This window comes from Gopherus flavomarginatus, chromosome 2 (genome assembly GCF_025201925.1).
Source record: "Gopherus flavomarginatus isolate rGopFla2 chromosome 2, rGopFla2.mat.asm, whole genome shotgun sequence".
Classification (NCBI taxonomy): domain Eukaryota; kingdom Metazoa; phylum Chordata; order Testudines; family Testudinidae; genus Gopherus; species Gopherus flavomarginatus.
Window position 1 is genome coordinate 94,445,616 of NC_066618.1, and position 24,015 is coordinate 94,469,630.

At 42.8% G+C, this 24,015-nt stretch overlaps 1 protein-coding gene across 1 annotated transcript in view; it reads right to left on the reverse strand.

The window, feature by feature from the left end:
• The window catches only part of LOC127044634 (uncharacterized), a 108,324-nt gene extending 84,540 nt beyond the window's left edge, over positions 1-23,784 (reverse strand). The window contains exons 1-2 of the mRNA XM_050939722.1: positions 23,566-23,784; positions 23,141-23,454 (exon numbers count right to left, since the gene is read on the reverse strand). Coding sequence (XP_050795679.1) covers positions 23,141-23,454; positions 23,566-23,680 — 429 coding nt within the window. The 5' untranslated portion in view covers positions 23,681-23,784. The remainder of the gene's footprint in view (positions 1-23,140; positions 23,455-23,565) is intronic.
• Between the last annotated feature and the right edge of the window lie 231 nt (positions 23,785-24,015).

Sequence of the window (24,015 nt, forward strand, 5' to 3'; positions counted from 1 at the left end):
ACCAAACTGAAGCCACGATGAGAACCTGCACCAGTAACATTCTCACTGGTTTCAGTTGAGCCTGAATGTCAGAAACAGAAGGCTGCAAGTTAAGAATGCGTATGGAGGGCTGAGTGCCTTTGGTGAGAGGAAGTGACTCACTTAAGTAGCAGCCAAGAAGAGTTCTGTTGGTTGTAGGTCTTTCAGTTCCATGTGAGGTTAATTTGATTGATAGTCATTTAGACAAAAGTGAGCCAGCATGAGTTTCAGCACTAAGTCCAGTATGAAGCAAATACTCTAGTGAACTTAGGACCATATTCATTGTTTCTTAAGAGGATGGACAATGTAGGGTTCATGTTGGGGTCTACTGCATCAATCAACTTTCTTATTTAAGCCTTTATTCAGGAAAGCATCTGCATTAAGCCCATGCTTAATTTTAACTGCTTTGCTGCCTTCCCACTGAAGACAAGTCACTGCCTGTTTCTGTGTTAATGATTATTCTTTCCCTAGAATTAAAGCCTTCAGCAGTATTCCCTGTGTGATACAGAGGACTGTGCCTGTAAGGGCTTCCCATACAGAGTCTGGGTGAGGCATTGAACCATTTGTTGCTGTGAATAGCTAGTTGGAATCTGACACAGAGAAAAGCAGATCTTCTGCAAGCCTCTTAACACTGAGTGATCACTGAACACCATACTTACCTCCACCCCGTACCAGTGGTATTACAGGAGCTGTGATCATGGTACATGGTTTTTCTGGCTTTGAATCAAGTATGTTATGTGTGTGGTCGCCTTAACTACTTCACAATAAAGATTTTTATTAATTGTGTTGCTTTATTTTTTTAAGTCTATATGTGCAGTTTTATTTTCTGCCCTGGTAACGGACAACAGAGCTTGTTTCAGATGTATTTGTGCACATCCATCTAGAAAGAGAACAAGGAAAGAAAACCAAAAATTAACATGAATCGGGAGCATGGTGAGTTGTAACTCAGTAACGTACAACTGTGTAGAAAAGTGTAAAAAAAACATACAAGACAAAACCAAAGCCAGAGTAATAACATGGAGCAGCAACATTTTACAGGTTTTGCTTGGACCTGCATCTATGAGAACTGTGATTGTTGGAATGGACAGAGAAGTGCATTTGGGGATCGGAAGTGACTCATTTAGTTAACATGGGATGAGGTTTTGCCGACTGCATATGCAAATTTATGATAAGGTAGAGTTATGGCTGAAACTCATCTGAAGTTACTTTTATCAAAGAGCATTATCTGGCATGAAGCAAACTCTTCCACTGTCTTTAGACCAGTGTAGATTACATCATGGACGTCTGGGTAATGAAGGACTGGTCTCATAATTATTTATATTACAGTGGTTCCAAGAGGCCTCTGTCCAGATGGTGTCCCCATTGTGTTTGGTGCTATACATAGTGACTGTCCCAAAGATCTTCAGTCTAAAAGGGTATATTCAGCAGCAGAGAATTTTTGGTACTTAACTTTTAAATATATCATGTCCCCCGCCTTCCCCAACCAGAGTCATTATTTGCCAGCAGATTTCTTGTAGGATTTGCAGCAGGAGTGAGTCTTGAGAAGGATTTGAAGGAGAAGAGGCTAGTGGTTTTGGGGTTTGTGGGGAGGCGGGGGGTTCCACACACACAAGTGGAGGAAGAAAGCACCAAGATGTTTGTGGGCAGGGATGCAAACTTTGTTGCTTGTTTGTACAGTGCTCTGTGCAGTGTGGACCAGATCTGGGACTGGAGTTCCTAGCTATGTCTGTAACTAATACAAAGATGAAGGGACAGGCAGAGCCATACTGATGGCACACTGAAGACTAATTTTCTTGTGGGTTATTTTCTTTACTTGTTGAACATGGAAGGTGCTGCCCTGAGTGGTGCTGTTGCCAGTACAGCACTCAGAACCTTCTGAAGATATTAAGCACTTCCCAGGATCCTGATCTTACTGAGTTTCCCCAGATGTGAAGTAGTGGAATATCGTTTCCTACTTCAATGTGATACTAACCCTCTGTTCTATAAATAGAGTGATGTGCAGTGGCTAATATAGCTCTGTGCTAATGCCCTCTACTGAGATAGGATGGATCTGCAATTGTATATTTGCAGTCAATTTTGTCCTAGTTCTGAAAAAGGGCCAACTCTAAACTGACATTTTTGTTGAATTAATTTGAGTAACCTCAATTTTTCTTATACCCTTGTTTGTTTCCTCGTGAGCTAATCCAATCCATGATGTCTTTTCTATATTGTAGCTCCATTGGTTTTCTTGTGTCTTTCTAGCATCATTCAACAAGCTATGCTTCCACTTCTGCCCTTCTTTCAAGTATCATCTGGAATTACAAGCTTTTCCCTTTGGGTTCTGACGAACCTGATCCCATTTATCCTCATCGCTCTAGTAACCCACCTTAGACTATCAAATCATTGGGGCAGGGACTCTTATCTGTGATGTTCTCTGAACATTCATGCTAGGATTGAAATTATACAGCATACTATCAGTTCAAGCAGAGTTTAACCTGCTGTCACACCATGTGTTTTCTGCTGAATTGGCTTCATACACTAAAGATAGGCTGGTCCTTCAGAACAGAGCTCTGTGGTTTTTAGAAGGTGAACAATAAGCTCTTTGTGGTTCAGGGCTAATTAAACAACAGAAAAGCAACCAAAATAAACACACTCCTGTTTCCATTGGAGTAATATCAAAATGTAACGTGGCCAGGCTGGTTTGCCGTAGCATTAGGTGACTTGTGGTCTGATCCAAAGCCCATTGAAGTCAATGGAAAGACCCTTAGGGCTTGACCCAATGCCCACTGAGATCCACAACTGGAATTTCTCAAGACACTAACATGAGGCTCTGTACCTGAGGAGGATACTATGCAGGATGAGCCCCAGTTACTGGGGAGTTATAAGCAGGTAGATTATTGCACCTGCGCACTGGGTCCAACACTCCTGTTTTACTTTCACTTACTTCCTGTTTCAGCAGATGAATGATGTCTGGATTGGGAGACTGTCACATCAGGCAGCTATGGGAGTGAGAGCCTGGCTCCATTTCCTTCTCTAGAGCAAGATTTTTCACCCCAAGTGTTATGCTCTTGCAGACTGATGACAAATCTTCACCCAGTCAGCCCATGATAACCCACACAGGCAACTACTGACTGTTAGCCTCACCTAATATTCAGCTGGAAGTTTTTTATTTCTTTACAGGACAAGGGGCAGGTAAACACACAACTCCCATTGACTCCTAATGGGATTGGGTGCTTAAATCCCTTTTGTGCCCTAGGTGACCTCCTGTTCTACATCTGACCTGGTCTTTGTGATTTATTTGGAAAATACACATTAAATCAGCAGTTGCTGTTCATATCTAGTTGGAGAAGCAAATGAAGAGTTTCTGCAGCTGGCTCCACAATGAGAGAAATTTTTAGAGAGGGAACAATAGCCTCATACACTCAAGAGGCTATGGCTCAGAATGCAGAGTGAGTTTTTGTACAGGCTGTCTACAGTTTTCCAACACTGTGCAATGCCAATAGGCACAATAGTAAGTAGCAATGTCACTGGACGTTATTTTGTTTGGCCAGTCTACCTATACCCTGACCATAATCTTCCTTTCAGCATTAAACTTTCCTTTATCTGAGTCTCCGTCCAAGACAGACTGCGTTGAGATGAACACAATGCACTCTGGAGCTCCATCGGGTCTCTGTCTATATCAGTGTATAGAAGCCTTGCCAAAATCCTCGGATAGAGAAACATGACAGCCAATTCGTATGATTTTACTTCCTTCTCTGGTGATGGACAGTTGAGGTTTGGTCAGACGCAATTGTGAGGAACCATCTGTGGAGAAACAACTAAAAAATATCAACATAAAACTGAAATGATGTGAAGGATCTCCAGCTGCTGCTGCTATGTGGCAATGTATGCAGAGAGCAGTGTGAGTAGGGTGACCAGATTTCCTGATTTTTATAGGGACAGCCCTGATATTCAAGGCTTTGTCTTACATAGGAGCCTATTATTCCTCCCCCACCCCTCAACCCTGTCCCAAATTTTCGCACTTGCTTTCGTCACCCTAAGTGCAAGGAACAGTGTTACAGGAGCAAACCATAGCCAGAACAAAAGTCTCCAACAGCAACCTTCTTTCTGCTCTTGTTAGAACTCCAGCCAAGGAATGTAAATGCTCGATCTGGTCCCCATGGTGAAAACAAAGAGGCAAAGTCCTGCCTCATGCTGCTGACAGCCTAAAAAAAGGAATGACCTCTCAAGCCTGTGGGAAAGGGAAACATCAAAACCCCTTTATTTTTATTTTTTCAACATATTATTTTTGCCATGTGTGGTGAGGTGGTGTGGCTCCCCACCACCCTGGAGGAGGAAGAGCCCATCCGGATGCATGAGTGGGCGGAGCTAGGGAGCTCTGAGCCCGCCCCTCAGAGGGTCGAGCAGAGTCCCGGAACTATAAAGGCTGGTCCTCAGAGCACAGTAGGAGCCCAGCCGCTGGAGAGAGCAGATGTCACTAGTGAAGCCCGCGACTGGGAAGCTCCTGCGGCCCAAGGTGGTTGCCCAGACTGGCCGGGACTGCCCTGCGCCCACTATCCAGAGGAGTTGCCGGGACTGCCCTGCCCCCACTATCCAGAGGAGTTGCCGGGCCTGCGGACCAACCCCGGCCCCGACAAACCCATGCTCCTGGATCCCCCAGAGGCCAACACCAGAACCCAGGTAGGGCCCGAGGGGGAGTGTGGAAGTAGCCCAGGGGCAGCTGACCCTAGTCTGGCTGCAGCACTACCAGAGCCTATGTCGGTGTGTTGCGGCCAGGATCCCCACTGACTAAGCAATGGATCTTCAGCCGCTGCTAGGGCCCCGGGATGGGATGCAGTGGAGTGGAAGGGCCTGCGTCCCCCCTGCCACCCTACTCTTGGGTGGCAGACTCCCCCTCTCCCTGGCCTGAGGAGGCTGGAGCCTCTTGTTACTGCTCAGCCCTGCCTGAGGGCCCAAACCCAGACTTCGCGATGTTGCCCCGCCCTGAGCCAGGGCTGGACTAACTGCATTTCAGCCGGCTACAGCAAGGGCTACCGAGGGGAGACCCCCTGGCCGGACTAATTTCCCGAAACCAATGGGGTGTAGTGAGGCAGTGTGGCACCCCACCACCCCAGAGAGGGTCGAGCCCCGGCAAACTCTTGTACACCATGTCATTGTTTATGCACAAACACACTGTTTTTTGTTTTCTCCTCACTCACCACTAAAGCTCAGTTATTGTGTTAGCAGATTTCTTGAACATCCTGTGGAATAGAAATCTTGCAGAGGAGAAGGTAGTGATGTTCAATATGAGACAAGGGACCTGTTCCATGAGTATGTGGCAGTGTGGAAGAAAGCATGAATGATTTTTTTGGAGAATTGAATGGGCAGGTGGTGGACAAGAGGCAGGAGGACAAGAACTGCTGACAGTGCAGTTAAAACTGTAGTTGTTTGTTGTTCACTTATCATTTGCCCAGGGAAGCTGCTGAGCCTTTTATGATGGAAAGAATGAGTCAATGCCCTCAGATCACATGGATACCAGTGGAAGTAGATGATGGTGTTCACAACATTTCTGGAGACACTGAGCATCTTGAGCTGTAGTGTATTTTTCAGACTTAAATTATTTAGTTTTTCTCCTACTTAATTGTGATACTTGGCCATTTTCCATCTCACTACTCATAACAGTGCTAATGCATCTGTGTGCTAATGTCCTAGTGTCATCCTGAAATAGGATGGCTCTATTCATGGACATTTAGTTTCATCCCAGCTCTGAAAAAAGGGATATTTATAAGCAACTTCTTTCTTTTTGTTTTAAATATTCGATTTTATTGTTTTGCAGTGAGGACTAATCCGCTGCAGAGAACTCTACTTGAACTAGAGAAGAACTCTGTTCAGCTCTCATTTAGTGATCAAAGGGCCACCAAGAAGTGATGTTCTGTATATTTCAAGAGCCATTTTTTTGAACAGACAATTCTTTCTCTATTAAACACATTAGAAAGGCTGCTGCTGAGAATACAAAGTAGGTTTTTGTACAGAATGTGAATGCTTTTGTAATACTGTGTGATCCCAAGCGGCACAGTAATAGGTAGCTGCATCATTCTTGCTTATTTTCTTTACCATCAGGACACAGATCGACTTGGAGAGCTGCTTCTCTACCTCAAACTTTCCCTTCTCAGAATCCTGGTCAAAGACGGGGTTTCCTGATGAAAAACAGAGAATCCGTTCCAGAGCTGCATCAGGTCTCTGTTGATACCAGTGTATATAAGCACTACTAAGGGTTATGCCAGAAACATGACAGTCAATTCGTGCAGTTTTATTTTCTGCCCTGGTGATGGATAGTTGAGATTGTACCAGTACTTGGGCCTCTCCATCTGCGGAGAAAAGAGACAAATACCATTTAATCTGAAATTGAATGAACATGGAGGATGTCCAATCATTGCTCAGTAACATGTCTGCATGGAGAAGCTTAGAGTGTAAAAAGCAACTTACAAGACCAAACTACTGAAGCAACAAGATAAACTTGCAATAGTAACATTCTCACTAAGTTATGCTGAGCCTGCTGCTGAGAAAGAAAGGAAAGTGAGTTCTGATCTCAGAAAAAGGGAGGGGTCACTTGAGTAGAAAAAGTGACTGAACTATTTCAAGGCAATACAGATTTGCATTTGCCTTATATAAAAGTTCATAAGGCTACACTTTGAGATATGAACATCTACTAACCTTCCCTCATGCTATCCAGCAACTCTTCTGACTGCTGCCTTGTTTAGAACTTTCAAAAAAGAGTACCAGATTTTTATAACAATGGTTACAGGTACTGAGGTTCTCTGCAGTCCCCTCCCCCTTGTTTTTTTTAAACATAATCATCAGCAGATATGAGCAAGGAATAATGCTCTCAGCATGAAAAAAGGCAACTAATATAATATTTTCAAGAAGTGATTAAAATAGATCGCTAAAGGTCTGATGCCAAGTCCATTGAAATCATTGGGAAGTTTTTCAGTTGATTTCAATGAGCTTTGGAATAAGCCCTAATTCCTAGGGAGAATTTACTCAGGAATTTTTCATCGTGTCTTAACTCAGAGTCCTCTCAAGTTTATAGTTATGATATAATTGTCAAGGAAAACAAATCAGTAATCATTTAAATAAACACATTGTCCTTGCACTTAATTTGACACTTACCTCATCCAAACTCAGAGATGCCTCAAGGATTATCTCTGTTTTCACCTCATCAGTAGATTCCCATTCTTTCTTAGGGGGTTTCATATGCTGTTTGTGAATTCTGTTGCTATTTACACCCTGTCTGTGAGTTTCCCTTTGAGTATCTGTTGGTGTTTATTCTCCCAATTCCCCAAGAGCATGTAACTTTTATTGGGTGATCTTCATCTCTGTGCAGAGCCAGAACAACGTTTTCACACTATTTTAACTCTACTTTAGCCCTATTTTGTGGGTTTAAGAGGGAAGTAAGTGCTGTATAAACCTTGTCCTTGCCCCTCTACAAAGGGCTGAATTTAACCCCTTAAACGTTACAATAAAATATTCTCAGAACTCCTTAAAATTGTAACATTGTGAATATATTTGCACACTCTCCAAAGAAACATAGTAACAAATATACTATATTTCAAAAGCTTAGCAATTAAGTATATAAGTGGAGTGCTACCTGCATTGTCCCTGTATTTTTGGGTAGGTGGGGGGAATATACTTTTTTTTCTATCAACAGAAACATCTTATCTTTCTTTGAACAGACCTAGCTGGGTAAAGGGAATTAGGGTCAGATCCCTAAAGGTATTTAGGAGCCTGAACTTGGTCACCTGGAGAAACTTGGTCTGAATTCCAAGGATTTAAAAATCATATCGTGTATGCAGGCAGCCATTTTCTAATCATGAGATCAGGAATGATCTCACAAAGAGGGCTGTACTGGACGTGGATGAGTTTGGATTTTTAAATAAGACTGAAAGACACCCTGTGGAATTCTTGATGGTGATGAGAATTGTCTGAGCCCTGCCTCGTTAATTAAGGGCTAACTTACCTGTGACTCTTATGGGGATGTACAAGGAAGAGGAAGGTTTTGAGTAAGCTGACTCACATTAATAGTCACTGTCTTATTGCCTGAAGTGAGTTTATTCAGGATAGATGGTTGTTTTCAAAATTAACTCCTCAGGTAGTCTGATAATATGCCATCTTCCTCTATCTGAGTTATATTGAAACTAGAAAATTCAATTATAGTAATTCATTTGCTGTGCACTTATTTTCATACACATTTATATCCTGTTAAATGGCCTTTGTGATAAAAATCTATAGGGTTCTCCAATTTTATTTTTACTGTTTAGTTTATATAGAAACATGTAGTTCTAGGATGGAAACATTGTAATGAATGCTGTAAATATACAATATTCCCAGCCAAACAATCTTGCCTCTGAAGAACCAACATCAGCCCTTTTCTTAACATCTGAAGGGAGCCCCTTTACAAAAGCTGTAATTCTACTGCAAAAGGGTGAGTGAAAGTCTCCAGGGGGTGTGTTGTGAATGTCTGGGGGCCTGATCCAAAGCTCATTGAAGTGGCTGGGAGTTCTTCCACTGACTTCACTGGGCTCTGGATGAAACTTGAAAAGGCCTATCCTGTAAGGTGCTGAGCACCTTCATCTCCCTTTACAGGCAACAGGAACTCGCAAGGCCAGGGCCTTATGGCTTTAAATCCCACCAACAGTAAAATGAAAATCCCATTCCTAATACTAAAATGTGGGGAAAGATTCTTCTGAATGTACTTGGGTTTGTTTGGTTTTTTGTTCCTGTTGTTTACAAAAAAAGCTCATGATAATAATAGTGAAGTAATTGGAGTCCAAACCTGCTAGATGTTTAAACAGCAATTTGTTGGTTTCCTGTCTTGATGATGAAGCAGCTGAAAAGCGACACATCCTGTTTTGTTAAAAGGATGTTAGTATTGGGAGGGAGGAAGGGGGGGGCAGAATTTGCTGTATAAACTTTTTATTCTCAAGACATCTTGTACCTTCACAAAATACGGCGTTAATGGTTCAATATTAATTCAGTTAAAATTTTTGTCACTGTATCGTTTTCTCCCTTCACCATTTGCTCCATGTTACAGAAAGGAGCACATTCTGAAAAAGGTAGACTTGAGATGTCTCAACTCCCAGGTCTATGTTCCAGATCTTGCTACAGCCCTTAGAAAATTCTGGGTTTTTGTTTTTTTTTTGCTTTTTTTTTTGAGGAACACAGAGGGATAACTTTGCAGTGAGGACTGGTCATAACTTTTTAAAATATACATTATATAGTTGCCGGTATAGTGGTCAAGAGACTTGAAGGAAAGCAGTCACCCAACTGAAGTATGAAATCTTATTATGACTTGATTGAATTCTGTACCTAAGTCTGAGAACTACTAAAAATAAACTGAATACTTTGCTCATACAGAGCTTATCCTGTAAAACACTAAATAATGATAGAAGTTATGAGGTCTCTCACCTCCCATTAGTGCCTACAGATGATGATGAGAGCACCTACTACCTTTTAGAAATAGCTCAGGATAGAGCACCTTTCATTTGGAGATTTCAAAGTGCTTTAATGAACCTTTAATGCAGGAAAAAAGAAACACCAAACATCTTCCATACTGATCCAGAGGATGGCGTGAACAATCATTGATCTCAATCAGGCATGGAACCATCTCTCCAGGAGATGATGAAAGCCTCATTTTGGAGACCTTTAAAACTAGACCAGACAGAGCACTAGAAAATACTTTGTAGGGAATAGTTCTGCATTGGCAGGAAGATGGACTGGATGCTGTAATAGGTCTCTTCCATTTCGAACCTCTCTGATTTTATGAACCTTAACTACATATTAATTAATTGTTTGGAAATATATATGTAAGTACCATACTTCTTTAAATGTCCCATGTTTATGATTTTTTGTGGACCAAATGGTTTCCTTAACATACATGCCAAGAACTTGAATGGATATTAATCTATATTGGACATTCTGAACAGTGTGTCTAAGTGACATGCACATGAATGACTCTCTAAATTATATGTGAATGAGTACCATATATAATCCATTGATATTAACTGGAGCCCCACATGTCCATCAACAATACAATAACCAGTTTCATTTGCTTATTTGTAATGATGATTAAAAGTTCTCAGTCAAAGGAAATTGATGGTGAAATGAGCTATCAGAGGACATGAGTGTGAACCAAAACCTACCCATTCTCAGGACAGGCTGGAATTCCTGGAACCTAGGATAAGGTATTCCATTTCCACTCTGCTGTAATGGACATGGCTAGAGGGAGGTACTGCATTACTGTGATCTCTAACTCCCACAAGGGCTCCTTAGGGCCATTCCTAGCAGGGCACAACTAAATGCACTAAGGTGTAGTTGGAGCCAAACAAGCCACTAGCTGACCCCCGGCATTATGGAGGCACAGAGATGGCATCCAGCCACCTTTGTCACCAAGCTCTGTCTTGCAGTGAGTGCAGTGCAGATGAATATGAGAATTGGACCCTTTTCCATGGGAAGGAAGCCCCCCAAGATTTCCTGTGTCCTTCTCACATTTAGAATGAAGAGCTTGTAAGCTATAAATTTTGCTGCTGTTCTTGTCTTAACTCCTCAAGTGTGGCACATGTGTGCACTCAGAGAAGCCGAGTTAGTTATTTTATGTATGGCCACTGAAACGGAATAGAAAACTCCTCTATTCTGTGTACACTACAGCTCCAGCCATGGATATGTGCTGAAAATTCCCAGTGGAGATGCAAACTGCTGTTTGTTCCTACCTTGAGACTGTTTTCTCCTCACCTTCCCTGTTCACTTTACTCACCCCACCTTCGTCCCCAGTTATTTATTGTCTCTACCCCATTCTCTCATTCCCCAGTGTCTCTGGCACTCATTGCTTTGTGAAGTCAAATGGGCAGTGACTGTTTAATCACTTGTCCTGCCTTTAGAGATGGAGCCAGCACTGGCAGGCAGTCACTGGATGTCAACTTTGTGCCACCCAATAGGTAAACTCCCGCTTCCCTGGCTGAGGCAAATCTCTTCACAACAGGCTGGTAGAATGGGAGTTCACACTGGCTGTGGTTTGAGATACTGAGGCTATTCCTATTCTGTCAGCTGGTGTGCCTGGGTGGGTCGGGGTGGGCAGGCAGGGCTCAGCCTGCTCTGCTGCAGCAGTAATGAGAGAGTTGAGCCCCACACACTGAGCTGTGGTGGTTTTGTGCAGGGTTACAGGAAGCTTGTGGCACTGTGTAAAATCCCATGTGGCACAGTAATAGCGGCTACTATCTGTTTTTTCCAGCTTGTGCACTGCCAAGTTAGAGATGCTTTGTGTCCCATAGGCTGAGAATTTGTCACTGGAGAAGCCTGCCTCTTACTTTAAGTCTGACCCAGAGAGCGTGAGGTATAGCAGCCTGTGTGGGGCCTCTCCAGCTGGGGCTTGGTACCAGTGGATGTAGGTAGAGTCCGATCCACCAAACACCTTGCAAGTGAATTTGACAGAGCTGCCTTGAAGTGGCTGCTTTGTGACCGAGATCTGCTCCTGCTCCAGGTGAATGGCCCACAGAACAGCTGGAAGGCAAAAAGAGAGAAAGCAGCCTTGAGGAGACAGCACCTAGACACATTCCCCTCTTCAGAGAGAAGTAACATGTACATGGTCTTGCAACCTGCAAGTTCTTGAGGAAGGTACAAGGGTTCAATTATCTATTGCCTTGCAGCTTGTGTAGCCATTTATGTCTCTGTAAATGTGAGGGGAAAATGGGTAAAGCCTCTATCTCTACTGTGAGTGAACGATCAATTTCTGTTTACACCTGGGTAAAGACAGTGTGAATAATTACACAAGGTACAGGGCAGTGAAGAATCAGACCCTTTATCTGTGAGGAACCATTCAGGATTATGGATTCTGATTTCTCCATTTCAGAACCCCAGTTTTATTTCAGTGCAATGCCATTGGCTTCATTGGGATTGCACCACCATCAAGTTGTTACATTGGACTTGAGATTCAGGCAAATGTTGTATTTTTTTTTGTTAACAATAAATACAGAATAAAATCACTAACTACAGTAAATGTGTCCAGTAAACTTACCAGGGAAGAAGCAAGCGAAGAGAGCCTCCAGACATCCCACCATGTCTCCTGAACTTGCTGCACCTTTTCAGGAAGGAAAGTTATTGAAGTTAATGGTGCTCAATTTTGTCCAAAAAAAGAAACAAACAAAAACTGATACCCAGTCCTGACTGAAGAAACCAAGAAATGAGGATATTGCTGCTGTTCTTAATGTACTGGTGTCATAGTATCTTTCCCCAATCTGAACCTTAGAGTCCAAAAGTTGGGGTACCAGCATGAATTCCTCTAAGCTTAATTACTTGCTTAGATCTGATAAGCTGCTACCAATCAGGAATTCCACTGCCTGATACACTCTGGTCCCCCCAAAAACCTTCCCTGGGGACCCCAAGACCCAAATTCCTTGAGTCTCACAACAAAGGGGAATAAACCATTTCCCTTCCCCCTCCTTCCTTCCTCCCAGCTCTTTCCCGCCCTGGGTACACTAGGAGATCACTGTGATTCAAACTCCTTGAATCACCACACAGAGAGGAATGTTACCATCCCCCCAATTCCTCTTTTCCCTTCACCCAGAGGCAATACAGATTCAAACTCTGTGAATCTAAAACAAAGAGAAAATTCATTTTCCCTTCTCCCACTGCTCTCTCTCCCTTCTCCCCACCAATTCCCTGGTGAGTACAGACTCAGTTCCTTTGAGCCTTAACTAGGAGAAAAAAATCAAACAGGTCCTAAAAAGCAAAACTTTTAATAAAAAGAAAAAGAAAAAAGTAAAAGTTACCTCTGTACTTAAGATGGTAAAAGTTACAGGGTCTTTCAGCTTATAGAAACTGGAGAAAAAGCCTCCTCCAGCAAAAATACAATTTAAAATACTTCCAGTCAAATACACATTAAAACTCTACCAGCCAGATACACATTTGCAAATAAAGAAAACCAATTAAAAAGACTAAAACCGTCTGTTCTACTAATACTCACTATTCTGAATAAATAAGAGACTGTAGCAGGGAGATTGGCAAGAAATCTGGTTGCATGTCTAGTCCCTTCCAGGACTCAGAAAAGAACAAAGCAAAACTCAAAAAACACAAACAAAGGCTTCCCTCCACCGAGATTTGAAAGTATCTTGTTTCCTGATTGGTCCTCTGGTCAGGTGTCCGGTTCACTGTTTGTTAACCCTTTACAGGTAAAAGAGACATTAACCCTTAACTATCTGTTTATGACAACTGGCTGGTTTCCTATTGGGTTGGGGGTGGGGGGAAGAGGAGGAATACGTGTGTGTGTGTGTGTGTGTGTGTGTGTGTGAGAGAGAGAGAGAGTGTCACTAACCATTTTAGGCTCTTAGATCCAATCCTAATTCAGTGTTCAGGATGATTTCAGTGGAAGTTAAGAGACTAAATACCTGTGAGAATTTTGGCCTTAGTGCATTCTCCTTCCATGGAAGGAGAGATCCATGTAGCGAATTGTAGTGCACTCTCCCACCATTAATGCCCTGTGTTAAGGCACTAAACTAGGACTCGAGAAGTCTGAACTCCATTCACAGCAATGTTACAAATGCCATGCATGCCCATTGGCAAATTACCATGAGCCTGATTTTCAGAGGTGCAGAGTACCCACAGCTTCTGTTGTTTTCTGCTGGAGGAAGAAGTGCTCAGCTCTTCTTGAAAATCTGGCCCATAGTTCTAATTTTACAGATGGAGGACAGGAGATTATCATTTCTTTTTATATCTTGTCTATTTAGACTATAACCTCTTAGAGGCAGGGACCATTTCTCACTGTGGTCTAGAGCATCTAGCACAGTGCGACCCCTCTCCTGCAGTTGGGTCTGTAGGCCCTAAATCATGAAAATTATCATTTTTATTATTATAGTGGGAACCAAAGGCCCTAATTCCCCTTGAATTTCCTCGAATTAAACCCAAGAATCCTGAGTTTCAGTATTTCTCTTCTTTCAGGAAATACCTTTGAAACCCATTGGCAAAATGTGTGTATCATCCTCCTTTAGTGCCTGATCCACATAGAGGATAACAGCCTAGTAGCGATACCAGTTTCTCTGTTAATTGAAGTGACAGAGGTCTAGAATGGAACCTCTATTTTGTTTTTTAAATTAGGACACTGTATAAAAAAAGACTACTTTAATAGAATATTAAGTTTGTAAAATCAAGCACTCAGAAGTTAGCAAATGCCAGACTTAATGTTGCCCAGGTAACCTTAATTTGGTCCCCTTATATATATGTGTTACAATACAATCTTTAATTACATAATCACACACTTTTTCTTCTGTAAGACTCCTGTTTCATTTTGTGCACAGGGTGCTTGGTGCTCTGAGGTTGAATCACGGTTGTGTAATGTATGTAGGACCCTGGACTAATTTGCTTTAGAATTTGGAAGGTGTCTAGTGGATGAGGGAGGGGGTTGCAGGAAAGGAAAGGCTGGTGTCATGATAAAGGCAGTTGGGTGCAAACAGGGATAATTGGATTCTATCCCTGCCTGTGCCTCAGAGTTCCTTTGTGATGCTGGGCATGTCACTTAACCCAAAATATTCACAGCTGGCTAGATATTATGTGCGCCTCATTTTCTAGGTGGCCTCCTGGATCCTGATTTGCAAAAGCTCTGAGCACTCACAATTGTGACTGAAGTTGGTCAGAGCAGTGCTTTGAACATATAGAGTGCTATAAAAGTGTAAAGTACGGTTGAAAATCAGGCAGTAGATGTCTCAGGTTGAGCACCCAAAATTAGTGGACACTTTTAACAATTTTGGCCATAATCCTTCTGTGCCTCGGTTCCCTCACAGTAAAACAGGGTTAATAACACCATTTAATTTCACAGGGCTGTTATGAAAAGAAATTCATTAATGTTTAAGTACCCAGATACTACTGTGACAGCACCATAGAAATGCCCATGTTTGGATGGTCTGCGTTAAATAAGGCTTGAGGCCACATCATGGATGTGAAGAATAAAAATAAATACTGAATAACTATTGATTCATTGAATGAGGGAGGGGTCCTATGCAAAAATATAAAAGTAATATAAAAATATAAAAATGTAAGTAAAGAGAACAGGAGTACTTGTGGCACCTTAGAGACTAACAAATTTATTTGAGCATAAGCTTTCGTGGGCTACAGCCCACTTCTTCGGATGCGTAGAATGGAACATATATTGAGGAGATACATATACACATACTGGGAGCATGAAAAGGTGGGAGCTGTCTTACCAACTCTGAGAGTTGGTAGGACATTGAATCTATCTCCCCTTGTAAATATTCCCACACTTCTTATTAAACTGTCTGTACTGGGCTATCTTGATTATCACTTCAAAAGTTTTTTTCTTACTTAATTGGCCTCTCAGAGTTGGTAAGACAGCTCCCACCTTTTCATGCTCTCTGTATGTGTATATCTATCTCCTCAATATATGTTCCATTCTATGATATTAAGACTATCATAATACCAAGAAGAAACAAGCATATATTTCATATCACCAGCATGTTGGCTTCTTCAGCCTAGTTTTACTTTCACTTCCTTCCTGTTTTGGGGTGAATATTGTCAAGACTGACAGCAGGTCTACACTATTGCTTAAGATGTTCTAACCTGTATCGCTTAGGATGTGAAAAAGCTAGCCCCAGAGCGCTGCAAGTTACAGCAACCTAAACGCTGTTAAAACCAGCACTGTCAGTGGGAGACGCTCTACCACTGACATCGCTTCTGCCTCTTGCAGAGATGGAATAATTATGCCAATGAGAGAGCTCTCTCCCATCGGCATAGAACGTCTTCACCAGACACACACTAGCAGTGCAGGTGCATTGGAGTATTTGCGCTGATGTAGTGCTTCTAGTGTAGACTAGCCCTCAGAGAGCTTAGCCTCAGTCTAGGGCTTTTATAAACAAAAATGCCGTTCTACCAGCCAACGCTCATGTGCACAAGGAGTTATACGTATGTGACGTTTTGCTGCCATAGGTGATTGTCTGCTCTCCAGAGATGGTCAACTATCCAGATGCTTAAAGTTAAATGTGTGTAATTGTCTGAAAAATGCCCTCCAAAATTTGTTTTGGCTAAATCCAAAATAAACCTATTTTTATTTTTCTCACCAAAATGAAAAACTGAAATATTTTCATTTCAGATTGAATGAAACATTTTGTTCTTGCCAAAGCATTTTTTGGTTGTTTTTGTATTTCATTATGTTTTATTTTTGGGAGGCATGTATCTTTTCAGAGTGTTCTTTTTAAATAAATCTGACAATTTCAAAATGAAATGTTTCAAATTGAAAAGTCAAAATGTTGAAATGAAATTTCAACATCAAAAAAATCTTTTTTTTTTTAGCTAAACTATTTGTAAATTCAACCCAAATTTGAAAATAGTTTCGGTTAAACTGAAATTGCATTTTTTGGGGGAATAAACTATATGTCAAAACAACTTTGGCCAACTCTAAAAGCTGTTGTGTGATTTGTAACAAAATGTAGTTCAAAACTCTAGTTCTGTGGTGCTGTTCTTCCTGTCCTATTGAAGAAACCAGTGAGGAGTTTCTGCTGTTGGTTTCAAGTTGAGAGGAAGGATAAGGGATATGTCTGGTTTCATACACTTGGCTCAGAATGCAGAGTGGGTTTTTGTAGGGATTGTCTATGGCTCTCTAGTGCTGTGCGATGCCAGATGGCACAATAATAGGTTGCAGCATCCTCACTGATTACGTTGTGTACTGTGAGCTTTGAGGTGGATGTAGAAACATCATTACTAGCTTTAAACTTTTTGCTATCAAAGCCTTCATCTGTAGAAACTGATTGTGCGCTAACATACAAAATCCTCTCTGGAGCTGCCCCAGGGCTCTGTCGATACCAGTGTATATAATCATTGTTAAAATTAAAACTTTCCCCAGAAATTTTACACCACATATATGCACTTTTAGTTACCGCTCTGGTGACAGACAGTGGAGTTTGTGTCAGAGTTATTTGCGAAGATCCATCTAGAAAGAAAAAAGGAGAAATGATACTATAAACCTGAAGCCAAAGGAATTTGGAACATACCTTGTTGCTGAAGGAATGGGTACATGTGGAAAAGAACAGAATGGAAAAATGACTTACAAGACCATGTTGAAGTCACAATAAGAGCCTGCAGCAGTAACATTCTCACTGGTTGGGTTGAACTTGAAACAGAGGACTCTGAAATAGCCCCTCAGATGGAGAGACAGTGAGAGAGGTGCAGCTGGGGAGAGGAAATGAGTTGTTTAAGCAGGATCCAATGATAGCTCTCCTGCCTGCAGATGTGTGGGGTAAGTTTTCAGAAGCATCAAACTATGTATGTGGTCAGGTGGTCAGAAGCTAAAATCCCAGGAAGGATGAGGGAGTTGAAGTCTCATCTGTTTTCATAAACAATCTGGAGGGGTAAAAATTTTTTGCAAATCAAGGATTGTGTCCTCCAGATAATGCAGCCACATCTACTAAAGCAGAAGTGAATGCAAATACAATGAAACTTGTGTAGTTGTTTGCATAGAATCCCATGTGATTTCCATCTGTCAAATAATTTATTTTTGGTTTGTTTTCCAGGTACAGCAGACAGGGCCATGCACAGGAATTTAAATTTGATCTCTTTTGGATGGGCACATTAGAGCAGGGGCTGGGAACTGGAGCAGGGGCCAGGTCATGGGCCAGGGCTGGGGCTGTAGCAGTGCGTGCCTAGAGCTGGAGCAGCAAACCATGGTCAGCTGCCATGGCTGGAGTTGTGGCCAGGGCTGTGGCTGGAGCTAGAGTAGAAAAGCATATTTTTTTAGAAGAATACTGAGGGGGGAAGGGGAGGCACGTGCCCTGCTTGCCCCCACTTGTGCATGCCCCTGTGCACACTCATGTTAGGAGAATACGTAATTTGGTTATTAGGATGTTTCATTGCTCCTAGTGGGGCCTGAAGCTGTGCTCAGTTGCTCATGTGGGCCAGCACCAATTTCCAGGGCTGGTGCAAGGATATTTTGTGCCCTAGGCAAAACTTCTACCTTGCCCCCTTCCCCCTAGCATCACTTATTAAAAACTTTCAAAAATGAATACTGCATAAAGTGGCATTGTTCATTAGAATTAATACACATTTTGCTTGAACATTTATTAATTTAATTATTTAGTTTACATATTTAATGAAAATAAATGAATAACCTGACAGTGCTGACATTATTGTTTTCACTTTGTGCAACGTAGCATGGATCTTAAAATAAATCACATACATTATACACAATACACTGTCACAGAGTAACACTAATAATTTAGAATTTATTTTTCCACAGGGAAGGAAAGCAGACTGGGTTTGGTCAGTGGGAGGATCGGGTTTGGCTGGAGCGGGGAAGGGAAGCAGACTGAATCAGTGGGGTATTGGGTTAGGCGGGGAAGGGAAGCGGACTGGGTTTGGGTGTGAAGGGGGGCAGCGGGTGGGGTAGGATTCAAAGAGCTGCAAGGTGAAATGGTCACTATCCTCTCCAGTCCCTGGCATGCAGGACCAGCGGGTCAAGGGCGCTTGCAACAGGGCAATGGGAGCATGTGGGCTGCTTTGCCTTCACGAGTCCGTCCTGCGCCAGGGCTGGGGAGATGAATGCTGGGCTCTCGCTCCAGCAAGGGGAGGTGTGTGGCAGACAGGACTGTGAAGGCAGAGAGTGCTTGGCCCTCACACCAAAGTCGGGTCAGGAGTGTAGAAAGCTTGGGTGCAGGGAGGTGGGTTAAAGCGGTTTAGCCGCCCCTCCATGCAAGAGAGCCTGCAGAGCTGCCAGCCTTGGCCTCCCTCCCTTCTCTCCTCAGGGAGCAGAGCCTTTGCTCTGGCAATCCTGCAGCCGGTTCTCGGAGGAGCATGCCATGTGGCTGGCCCCACTTGTACCACACTGACAGCACAGCTCAGCCTCAGCAGGGGTCTTACATTTCCCACCACAAGCTGCCTCACTCTCAGTTCAGTTGTGTGCTATTGCTGCCCTCTGCTGAGATATAATACATGCTTGTGTACATTAATAACTGACCTTATCCTGTCGTTCAAAAAAGGCCATTTGTGCACTTAATTACAGGTATGTATTTCTGCTTCAAACGTGTAGGTAAAATATTGCCACAAGGTTTCATTTTAAAGATACGGTATATATTCACATACCTGTGAGATATTAAATAGCGTATGTGATGGAGTGTATACCACACACCGGCAAAGGAAGTGTTAACCTGAGCCACTGCCAGACAGCAATTAGTGCATCCAGTTGCATCTGAAGGGTGGGCCAGGCCTAATTTAGAATTATGCTCATCTGGGTAGGACTGGGTGGGTGAATTGAGGATGAATGCTGGCTGGGAGGAACAGGCTGTCTGTAGGGGCTTGCTACACGGTTCTTGGATTGAAACCCAGAGTACACAGCCTGTTTACCCATGTTCCTCTACTGGCTGTCAAAGAAGGTGACATAAAAGCCCTCTGAGATAAGGGGTATAAGAGTTACTGAGCCTCAACTTGCTTTGAAGATCTCTCATAAGGTCATTGGCCTGTTTTGTGTGACTCTCCATAACCCTGGAAGGGGTGGGAGTGAATGTGACCTGCTTGGGGACTGAGGCACCAGGAGTAGACCACAGCAGGGCTGGAGTGGCTGTTGGCAGGGGGACCAAAGGAGAAGACTTTGCCAGCCACATAGGGGCATTTTGATGGTGAGTTACCCTTTGACAGCATATTTAACTGTTATTAATGTAAAGACAATGATTCTCAAACTTTTGTATTGGTGACCCCTTTCACACAGCAAGCCTCTGAGTGTGATTCCCCCTCCCTTATAAATTAAAAACACTTTTTTTGTACATTTAAGTCCATTATAAATGCTGGATGCAAAGCTGGGTTCAGGGTGGAGGCTGACAGCTTGTGACACCCCCACCATGTAATAACCTCCTGACCCCCTGAGGGGTCCTGACCCCCAGTTTGAGAACCCCGGTGTTAAGACATATGTATACATTGCACCTTGGAGAATGTGTAAGCTATTGTAATACAGTGGCTAGAAATCATCTGAAGAGTCACTGTACTCTTTTCAGCCTTTTGCTGAAAAACTAATATGAACTTCTTACACTACCCCACAAGGAGGTGTTGGGAAGGGAGTTCTGGAGACTGCGTTTAGAACTGATCAGGGTTGGTAGTGGAGGGTATGTGGGGATAGGTTCGGAGCTGGTAAGGAATCCTGTAACTCGTGGGCATAGTGGCTAATATACGATTTATTTTAATCTCTCAGTATTCTCCTAACCAACTCAAACCCACCCTCAAATCCATACACCCTCTCTTATGAAACTACAAATGTCAATTAGCCTCATCTGTCTACACTAGACTTTTTTCCCTAAATTTTCTCTCTGTTGCTACCCCTGGGTCAGTTCCACTGTAGGAAGCAAGTATGGGAACACTGCTGCTTTATGCCTTTCAGGGTGTGTTGTCACTCTAGATTTACCTTGGCTCTTACCCTGGTTTTAGTTAAAATCCCTCTCTCCTCCTCACACAAAACCCTTATGCCCAAGCTTGTATGTGTTTTGAACCTGGGCTTGCTTGCCAGGCTGGGAGTGTAGATTACAGCCTGAATTTTGCTTTAAGGTTGGACCAAAGCTGTCTACTTTGCAATGGGGATGCAGCTGAATCTCAGGTTGTGGAGCTCAGATGTGGTAGTCCTCTAATGCCATCCCACAATTCTCCATGCCTGTATTTTTCTGGTCTTCTACCTACAGTACTAACTTCCCATTTGCCTCTACTGGTTTATATATCCAGTCAGCATTTAACCCCTCATTTCATCCAGCCTGCTCCACCTCTGCCCTGCTCAGCTCATTCAAACAGCTTGAGAAGATGCTGTCCCAGCATGGCTTAGCTGGTGGAAGCATCGGGTTTTTGTTGCTCTCTGGTGAGAGCACGGCAAAGAACATGATTTTGGGAGGTGTGCCTGAAACCAGCATCTGTGCGAGAGCATCTCCAAGAGACTGGCAGAGGAGGGGATCCAGCAGATGGCTCTCCAATGTTGGGAGTGAATCAAAACCCTTCAGGGTGCCTATCACAAGGCAAAAGATGCCAAGCAAAAATAGTGGCCCATCTACCTGCCCTTACTACAAGGAGATTAACTGGGTGTTCACCACCACCCTGAGTATGGCTCCCTCCCTTCTTGCATGACAGGCTTTTTGAGCTGGGACAGTCTGAGTTCTAGACTGGTGCAGAGGGAATGATGGTAATACCACAAGGTTCTCTGGTGGCAGAGGAGCAGGAACAGAGCCCAGACCTAGACTAGATCCTGGAACAGACTCTGTGGGCAGTTGGGCTGGGGAATGTCCTAGGCCCATGTTCTGAGAATATGTCTGGGCCCAGGGAATGCGCGGGAGAGGAAGCACCAACAAAGCCAGAGCTGCAGCTGTGAAGTGGCTACTGCTGCCACCTTTGTTGTTACTATAGGGGGAAACTGCAGCATAAGTGGGAGAGATTTCTGGGTTAAAACCTATATAACTATTGTTATGGAGGATATTTATGTGCTATAGGGTGGCCTTAGCTTCAGTTGTGGGTAGAAGCTGTGCCAATTCCCTGCTCCCCCTTCCTCCAACCTCCCCACCCTTCCCACCAGGTGTGATCCAAGTGGAGGATGGAGGGAATTTAAATGTGCAACCTGAAGCAAATACTCACCAACAGCTACACACCACACCACAGAAACACTAACCCAAGAACCAATCCCTGTAACAAGCCCCATTATCTTCTCTGTCCTTGTATCTACTCAAGCCACACTCTCAGAGGACCCAGCCACACCATCAGAGGCTCATTCACTGCACATCTGCTAATGTGATATATGCCATCATGTGCCAACAATGCCCCTCTGCCATGTACGTTGTCCAGACTGGACAATCTCTACATAAAAGGATAAATGGACACATATCAGACATCAGGGGGTAACATACAAAAGCCAGTAGGAGAACACTTCAATCTCACTGGACACTCAAGAACAGATTTAAAAGTAGCCGTTCTTCTTCAATAAAAAAAAAAAAGTCAAAAACAGACTTCAAAGAGAAACTGCAGAACCACAATTCATTTGCAAACTTAACACCATCAATTTGGGCTTGAATAGGGAATAGGAGTGACTGGCTCACTACCAAAGCAATTTTCCCTTTCCTGGTATTGACACCTCATCAGTTATCAGGAGTGGATCACATCCAACCTGACTGAATTGGCCTTCTACATTTGATTCTCAACTTGAAAGGTAACTCTCTTCTCTTCATGTGCCTATATATATATATATATATGACTGTATCTATAATTTTCACTCCATGTATCTGAAGAAGTGAGGTTTTTTTTACCCATGGAAGCTTATGCCCAAATAAACCTGTTAGTTTTTAAGGTGCCACTGGACTCCTTGTTGTTTTTGTGGATCCAGATTAACATGGATACCCCTCTAATAATTTGTATACAGTCAGGGTGCTGAGAGCCATTGAACCAAACTGGAAAGCCTGCATATAATGGAAATCACTTCAAGCCAGGGGGTGCAGCAGCATCCCTAGTTCCAGCACTTATGACCACTCTAGTAGCTTACTAGTCCTCTCCATTCATTGATTTGCTGTTCAGTCAGCACAGGGCAAAATGTTGTTGTCTTGAATAAGTGGCCTTCTGTCACAGGCCTGGAAAACTTACTTTCTCTTCCAATCAGGGATCTTCAGCAGACTAACATCCTCCAAAGGTTGTCCCTGCCTGTAATAGTGTTAAAACCAATAATGCTGTTGGTCCCCTGGTCTAAGTGTCCTGACCCCTATATCAAGCCCAAAAAAATGGTAGAAAGTATATAGAACATTCAAGGAGCGACTAGATAGGAATGGCTTTTTAAAGATGATTAACCAAAAATGAAGGAGGAACTGGATATCTGACTTCTACTATAGGTATCTGCAGGATGTGGTCAATGACATGCTATGCTGCACCTATAAAATTTAGCTTTTATTACTCCTTTTCCAATCTATACCTGCCATACTTAAAAACATCAGTTGTGTGTGCTGGTCTTATATCTAGCTCAGAGAAAATGAGTATCTACTTGTGCTTTCTGTTGATTAAGATTAAAAAGGCAACTAGGTGTGTGGGGTTTTTTTTTTTTTTGGTAAACTTTTGAAAGTTTGTGGCTCAGAATAGAGTGAGGTTTTTGTACAGCCTGTCTATGGCGTTCTAACACTGTGCGATCCCAGTAGGCACAGTAATAGGTAGCTGCGTCATTGTAGGTTAGTTTGTCTACTCTTAGAGTACAGGTGGACTTTTCAGTTGTCTTGTCAACCCTAAACTTCTTGTCAAAACTTGATTTATCAGCTTGTGTTTTAAAGTATAGTATCCACTCCAGAGCTTCTCCAGGTCTGTGTCGATACCAGTGTATAACAGCATTCCCGAAGTTCTGAATGCCAGAAGCTTCACAGTCTATATGTGCAGTTTTATCTTCTGCCCTGGTAACGGAGAACTTAGCTTGTCTCAGATGTATTTGTGCACTTACACCATCTAGAAAAAAAGCAAGAAAAGAAAACCAGAAATTAACATGAATCTGGAGGATGTTGAGTTGTGACTCAATAATGTACAACTGTGTAGAAAAAGGGTAAAAAAGAAACTTACAAGACAAAACCAAAGCCAAGATAACAACCCGAAGTAGTAACATTTTACAGGTTTTGCTTGATCCTACATCTGTGAGAAATGTGACTGTTGTGTTGGGATGGAGAGAGAGGTACATCTGGGGACAGGAAGTGACTCATTTAGTTAACACGGGAAGAGGTTTTGCTGGCTGCATATGCTAATTTAAGATAAGTAGAGTTATGGCTAAAACTCATCTGAAGTTACTTTTATCAAAGAGCATAATCTGGCATGAAGCAAACTCTTCCACTGTCTTTAGACCAGTGTAGATTGTGTCATGGTAGTCTGGGTAATGAAGGAGTGGTCTTTTAATTATTTATATTACAGTGGTTCCCACAGGCCTCTGTGTGGGTGGTGTCCCATTGTGTTCGGTGCTATACATAGAAATATATGGAGTGACAGCCCCAAAGATCTACAGTCTAAAAGGATATTTGC